This window comes from Furipterus horrens, unplaced genomic scaffold (genome assembly GCF_987537825.1).
Source record: "Furipterus horrens unplaced genomic scaffold, mFurHor1.1.pri manual_scaffold_13, whole genome shotgun sequence".
In the NCBI taxonomy this organism is placed as follows: Eukaryota; Metazoa; Chordata; class Mammalia; order Chiroptera; family Furipteridae; genus Furipterus; species Furipterus horrens.
The window spans coordinates 53,355,580-53,363,238 of NW_028327183.1; the positions used below are offsets into that span (position 1 = coordinate 53,355,580).

Genomic DNA, 7,659 nt, shown 5'->3' on the forward strand with positions numbered 1-7,659 from the left:
ATGCATGGGTTGTGGGCCGGGTCCCCATTTTGGGGTCTGCAAATGGTGATCTGTTGTTAATTCTCTCACACATTGATCTTTTTCACTTTCTCCCTCCCTTTCCCTCTCTTGAAAAAGGTATATGTAATCTTTAAAAAATTTGGTATCACCAATGTTCATTTTAAAAGTTATTACTTACAGAAAAATTATTCAAGAGACTCATATTTATCTCAGTATGGTTCTTTTTAATTTATTTTTTTATTTATATTTTTTATTTTTTGGTTTTTCAATTACAGTTGTCCCATTTTTCCCCCATTTCTCTCCTCCACTCATCCCAAATATGTTTTGTAAAAATGAATTCAGAGAGGTAGAAGAAAAAAAGCAAATACAATGGAGAGAGAAAACCGATCCAATGGTTCTAATAATCGTGGAAAAAGCATCATGTGGTAACAGACTCAGTTACTCCAGTTCCAGGTTCCCTCCCTCTTGGCATCCCAGGAAATGAGAAGGAAGCCATGACTGGCAGCCAAGTCTGTGAATGAGGGTTATAGTTGGAAGAAAATAATTATACAATTCACAAGCCTTATAAACTGGAGATTTGGAATTCTCATGCAAATCTTTTAAAATGAAGCAATTCAGCAAATGTTAAACTAAACAGATTATAATGCCACAGGCCCATAAATCACAACTTAATCACCCACATCCCATCAGTTCACGACTCATGCACATTTGGATTCTCCTTCCCGCTACTCTGTATTTCTGTGTATGGATGTGTTTCTGTCTCTTCCCCATTTCTCTGCACTTTCATCCTTTCCTGTGTTTCCCCTCGTGCTTCCCCTGCTTTTTCTCCCCCTTTCTCTGTTCCTGTCCGGACACCTGTTCCATGAAACAACTGAAACCTGTTTCAGCTTCACTGGCTCTTTCTCCCTGATCTTTCTCATTGCTCCCATCTCCATACATGTCAGCGTCCCTCCCATCCCCGCCTTTGTCCCCTCTGCGGCCCCTGTGAGTCTTTCCCGCACCCACCCCCAGCTGGGTGACCCTCAATGCTGTTTCTCCCTCTGACCCGTCACCACAAACTCAGTTTCTGTCCCTGCTGTCATGCCCCGAACTCTTCTCCTTAGAACCACTCCCTCCGTGTGAAGTGCCTCGCCTTTGCTGTCCCCACGTCTGCTCACAGGCCCCCACCCCATTGGCTGCCCTTGTCTCCCCAGGTCTCCTCCATCTCCTCGGCATTTCTCCATATCAGAAGTCAACTAAAAAATAGACAGTCACTCAGAACCCTCAGTAATCGAGTTGAACATAAAGTCTGACAACTATGGATTTAAAGAAACTGCATCCACACAGACTTGTAGGAGAGGTGCAGACACACAACAGGCCAGTCCAACACCCACGTGTACTGGATAAAAATTCTGAAGATATACTTTGGGAGTGAGGAATCTGTGCCCCACACCAGGCTGCACAGCCTGGGATTCCAGGGCCAGGAAGATAAGTCTCCACAACTTCTGGCTGCAAAATCCAGTGGGAATTGATACAGTGCTTTCCACTGTCTCAAGCTGGAGCCCCAAGCAGATCCTCTTAAAGAACCCACACACAGACTCACTCCCTCTGAGCTCCAGGGCCAGGATAGAGCTTAAAAGGCACCAGTGCCACACAGGGAGAAATTGAAGTGTCTGGCATCAAGATGAGCAGAGGCCATTGTCTCAATTCTGAACCCTCCCTGCACAGTGCCCCAAAGCCAGTAAGCTGCTGTCATATCTGAGAATCCATCAACCTGGCTCACACTGTTTCCCCACCTCGGAGAGCCCTGAAGATTCTACTCCATGCAACATACAGACCTATCCAAGCTGCTTTCCCACATAAATGGCTGGTCTTGGCTCACGTCCACAACTTCCTAAATCCTCTCAAACAAGCAGCAGTTGGCCTAGATTCACAGCCTGGCTTTGCCTTCAAATCTCTAAGACCAGCACATTAGCAGCCATGTTGAATTGCTTTTTAGCTCAGGCAGTGTGGCCCCAAGCAAACACAGGTGGGGGCTGACCTTGGCCTGCACCCCTGGGAAACTCCAGAGCCAGCACACCCAGTGCATAGACCATGTCACAGCACCACTACCATGCCCCTGCACAGCTGATCCTCCACAGAGGACAGAAGTTGGTGGTCAGTGGTCACAGCCAGTCCTTGCTGCTGACTCGCCTAGGTAAATCCCTCCCATTGAACTGCCAATAGCAACCAAGGCTCAACTACAAGAGGAGGGCGCACAAAGCCCACATGAAGGGCACGTCTCAGGCACCCACCTTTGGTGATAGGGGAGACTGTGCCACGGGAACCCACAGAACACCTACTACATTAGGTCACACTACCAGACACAGAGTCACAGCACCATTGCCTACTACATAGAAACAAACACAGGGAGGCTACCAAAACAGGAACACAAATAAACACCATTCGAATGAAAGAACAGATCAAAACTCCAGAGATAAATAAAATGGAGATAAGCAATCTATCAGATGCAGGGTCCAAAACGCTGGTAATTAGGTTGCTCAAGGAACTTAGTGAGGAGTTCTACGGTATAAAAAAGATTTTGTCAGAAATGCATGATAGGTTTCCTGGTTGAAGGTTGAGACATCTCTCTTCCAACATGGCTGAAAACGCTCCTCTAAACTTAAAGAAGCATAGAAGAAGCCACATCATATTCACAGAAGATCAATTGGAAATCCTCATCAAAGCATTCAACCAACAACCTTATCCGACTTACTCCATGCATCAAGAGCTTTCTTTAGCAACAGGAATAGATGAGTATAGAATCCAGGTTTGGTTTCGGAATCGAAGAGCTAAGTATGGAGTCCAGGAAATATCGGAACCTGAGGCGGACTTAGAAGGAAGCCAAGACAAAGATCGCCCTGTGGAGAAGAGTCGAAGTGGAGAATATAGTCGGCATCGAACCAAGTACACGTCCTCGCAGTTATGCACCCTCATCTCGGCATTTGAAAGCAATCCTTATCCTGGGATTTATTCCAGAGAGCAACTCGCTAAGGAAATTGGGGTTCCCGAGTCAAAAGTCCAAATTTGGTTCAAAAATCGAAGAGCCAAGGTCTTTGTCCAGAGAAATAAAGAACCTGATGAACCTTTAGAACAGGAACAAGACCAGGACGAAGATCTGTGACACAAGGGAGTTTCAGCGCTTCCTCCTGAGGGACAGAAACTACATACAATGGCACCCGTCTCACTAGCAACTGTCTATTTCTCTGAAGCCAGAACAGGATGGACTGAGGGATGAATCAATGTATCTGATGTTACCAGCCTAGGCTCCAACTCTCTCTCACTCTCCCAGGCGACATGGCCTTCTAAACATACCTTTAGCTGCTCTGGAGGCTGAGCCTTCTGGAGATGGCCACGGGGATGTCAGGAGGCAGACAGACACGAGGCACCACATGGCCCTACTGACAGAGCCTGGCTCCACACTTGAGCAGATGTCAAGGAACATGAAAATAAACTTCTTCACACCTGCCCTGGCTGATGTAGCTCAGTGGATCAAGCACCTGCTTGCATACCAAAGGGTCACTGGTTTGATCCCCAGTCAAGGTACAGGCCAGGGCCCCAGTTGGGGGAGTGGGAGAGGCAAAATCTCCCACACATTGCTATATTTCTTCCTTTCTTTCTCCCTCCCTCCCCTCTTTCTGATAAAATTAAAAAAAAAAAAGAAAAAAAGAAATGCATGATACACTAATTGAAATAAAGAACAATTTACCAAGAAACAGCGGTAGAGTGGATGAAGCTGATTTTCCTGTAACTCAGCCCTTAAGCCCCACTCGGGTCATCTGACCCCGGCATTAGGAGCTGAAAGCGCTGGGCCACCTATATAAGGCTACCAGCCTGACAAGTAATTCTGGCAACAATGAATAACACTGAGTTAATGCAGCTGACTATGCTATTCATGCAGCTTTTATTGATGAAGGTTCAATCTCATCAGTAAAAATAAATCATGAAAAATCAGTCTTCATCATTTTAATGCTGTGTAATGATGGACACTATCACATTAATAAAAATAGTCGAAAAGTTCTGCTGAGACTTCTGGCCAAGATGGAGGCTTAGACTGACATGCTCTGTCTCCCTCCACAACTACCTCAAAACCAAAGATAACCAGAAATTCCAGAAAATGAAACTACATGGAAGCCCAACGTATGAAGTTATAAACCAGCGGTGCTCGTCCAGACGGGTAGGAGGGGCGAAAAACCGTGGTGCTGTTTGTGGTAGCAGTGGAGATAGCGGAGGGACTGAGAGAAATGCCAGGGGAGCAATCCCAGCAGCAGTCGAGACCCGTCAGTTGGCGAATACAACGCTGGGGGGGGAAGGCAGACCCCCATTTCCTCTCACTGTGAGGCCCAGAGGGCGTAGGGATGGAGTTGGAGGACCCCGGTCTCTCAGCAGAGTAACGGCAGGAATCCGCCTTGGACCCCCAACCCCACACAAAGTGCCACAGTGCAGTGAAAAAGGTGGCCGGCCACTGCCGCCAGTCGCCAGATAGTGATGAGTGCACAGGGCTCCGCCCCCTACAGCCCATTCAGGAAACAAAGCTAAACACAGAACTGTCAGAATGAAGCCGACTACCATTGAAATCCCGGTGACGCAGCTCACCAGGCAGCAGATGCAGGACCTGACTGATGAACAAATAGGAAATTTTTCTGAGGTTCAGTTCTGAGCTAGTCATAAGGTGGCTTACAGGATCAACAAAAGATCTGAAACAAGACGGGGAAGGAATGAAAGCTAGTCCTGCTGAAACAAATGAAAACACATACGAGACAAGTGGTGAGGAAATGAACACAAGAAATCAAACCAACAAATCAGAACATATGGAAGGGACAAACAGTCAACCAGTGCAGAAAGAGGAAACAAAAAGGGAGGAATGTGAGAGACTCAGAAACCTCTGACACAGCTCTAAGCGAACGAGCATTCAAATTATAGGATTGCCAGAGGGCAAAGAAGAACTAGAAATTGAAAAATTATGTGAAAAATACTGAAGCAGAACTTCCCTAACTTGGGGAAGGAAATAGAATTACAGGTCCAGGAAGCACAGAGTTCCAGAAAAACTAGACCCAGGGAGAACCACTCCAAGACACATTACAATCAAACTGTCGAAAATTAAAGAAAAAGAGAGAATCTTAAAAGCAGCAAGAGAAGAAAAGGATTATGTACAAAGGGTTCCCAATTAGACTATCAGCTGATTTCTCAAAGGAGATCCTGCAGGCAAGAAGGGACTGGCAAGAAATATTCAAAGTAATGAAAATCAAAAACCTACAATCATGAATACTCTACCCAGTGAAATTGTCATTCAGAATAGAAGGGCAGAGAAAGTGCTTCCAGGACTAAGTAAAACTGAAGGAGTTCATTAGATCCAAGCCACTATTATGAGATGTTAAAGGGACTGGTTTAGAAGGATCAAAACTATGAACATTAAAATGAAAACTGCATCAAAACAACCAATAACAGAAGCTACGGAATCAAAACGAAGGCAAACTAAATAGGCAATGAGAGTGGAAAAATAATTATAGGTATGGGAAACATATTGGGGGAGGTTAGCAGGGAGGGGGAAGGGGGAAAGGGAGAATGATAGTACAGGAATTAAGAAGCACAGTAGGAGAGAGCAGACAGGAACAGGTTAAGAAGAACTATATACACAACCAATGGACATGGACTAAAGGAGGGGACAACTGGAGGGAGGGCAGTCACTAGGTGGATGGGAGCAGAGAGGAAATTGGGACAACTTTAACAGCATAATTAATAAAATATTTTAAAATAAAATAAAAATACAGTCTATAAAAAGGGAGATTATTATTCTAGGTCACAGATCTTTTAAGGGTCTACTATACATAGTTGACCAATTCTTACAACTCAATGACCAAAATAGGTGAATCTCAGCCTGTCTTTCATTAGTATTTGTTTTCTATATTCATGTGCTCCTCTGTTGGGTGCATTAGTTAAGAGGTTATATCCTCTTGTTAACTTGAGGCCTTTGTGATTATGAAATATCTTCATTTTCTAGCCTCTGTTTTAACATTTTTGTTTAACATACAGTAGGTATGGCTACCACAGCACTTAAAATTTTTCATTTGAATGAAATGTTTTTTCACAATGGCAGTCTTTTCTCTACGGGAGTTCCAAATTTAAAAGAGAAGGTAAACAATCATTACTTAAATGGTTCACGTTTCAAGAAAAGAAAAAAAAAGCACCTTTCCCTGAGTTACCCATCAGGCCTTCTCTGACCCGCTGGAGGACCTGAGAAAGCAGGTTTTGGGGTACCTAAAAACTGCTTACATGGTGAGTCCATTGAGTCACCTCAACCACACACATAAGCTCACTACTAGCACAGTCCTTCTCACACTCGTTATATGTACACAGTCCACTATAAGATGTCTCACTAGAACACAATTCTTTGCAGAGTAGGTTGTACTGGGACCGAAAGGTAACCGTGAACACCTTCTTGTTGTTAATCTTTTTAACTTCATTTTGTGTCTTTTCATCTAAAGTGGGTGTCCTGTAGACAGCATATTCTTGGCTCTTGTTATGCTATCTATTCAGTATCCCATTTTTAAAACATATTTGCATATATTTTTAGAGAGGGAAAGAAGAGAGAGAAACATAGATGTGAGGGGGAAATGTCGATGGCTTCCCTCTCATATGCGTCCCATCGGGTGACACCCCGCAACCCAGGCATGTGCCCTGACCAGGAATGGATCCAGAGAAGTTTTGCTTTGTGCGACATGCCCAATGAAGAGTCACACCAGTTAGGTCTAACGTCCCTTTTTCAATCTGATTATGTATAATCCTTTTACATTTAGGTGGTTATTGATACCTCTATATTTATTTCAATTTTTATAATCAGCAATACAGTCACAGTAGGCGATGTTAACTTTCCATAGACATCGAAAGATAGATCTGACAGAAAATCAACAAGAAAACAGTGCCCCTCGGTGACACAATAGAGGATATTGATTTAGCACATTTAGAGAACTTGATCCCAAATCAAAAGAATATCTATTCTGCACACAACGAAGACAGAATGACCTCTACACTTAGGTAAAATACATGCTTTTTAAAACAAATGAAAACAATATACAAATGAACAAAAATCAAGAGGTGTATTTGCATCAATACACGTTGTCAGTGTTCCTCAGTGGAGTACCTGGAAATGGAACAACTCTCATCTAGCTAAGATTGTATTCCTATCGTTGTCTGGACCCTGGACTTGGTCATGTAACAAAACTAAAACCATAGAGCCTCTCGTCCAGGTAATGACACACAATGAATTCTGATGTGTAATTTGTAAATGGGTACACCTTTTCCAATTTTTTTTCGTTGCTATGTTCTCTCCTCTGTCAATTTTGAGATACTGAGAGCTATAAGAGGATTAAGAACATTACCAAATTTGTTAAGTCTTCAATATAAATCAGTGTTGTTGAATAACGGTTGAAAATACTTTTTGTTAAACTCCTCACATTTTTTCTTTCCTTCCAGTGTGAATTCCCGATGTTGAGTAAGTTTTTTTTTTTTTCAGATTTAATGTGTTTTATTGATTAAAATATTACATTTGTGCCAATTTCCCTTCCCTCTGCTCCCCTCCACCCGGTGGCCCCCCTCCCTCCAGTTGTCCCCCCCTTTTAGATTATGTCCATTAGTTGTGCA

At 43.5% G+C, this 7,659-nt stretch overlaps 1 protein-coding gene across 1 annotated transcript; it reads left to right on the forward strand.

Moving 5' to 3' along the window:
* The first annotated feature begins 2,617 nt into the window (after nt 1–2,617).
* Nucleotides 2,618–3,142, forward strand: LOC149995331 (double homeobox protein A-like). Its single transcript, XM_090259188.1, has one exon. The coding sequence runs from the start codon at nt 2,618–2,620 to the stop codon at nt 3,140–3,142; it is 525 nt and encodes a 174-aa protein (XP_090115314.1).
* Nucleotides 3,143–7,659: the final 4,517 nt, after the last annotated feature.

Coding starts and splice junctions, on each gene's coding strand:
- LOC149995331 (XM_090259188.1), top strand. CDS start 2,618: ATGGCTGAAAACGCTCCTCTAAACTTAAAGAAGCATAGAAGAAGCCAC.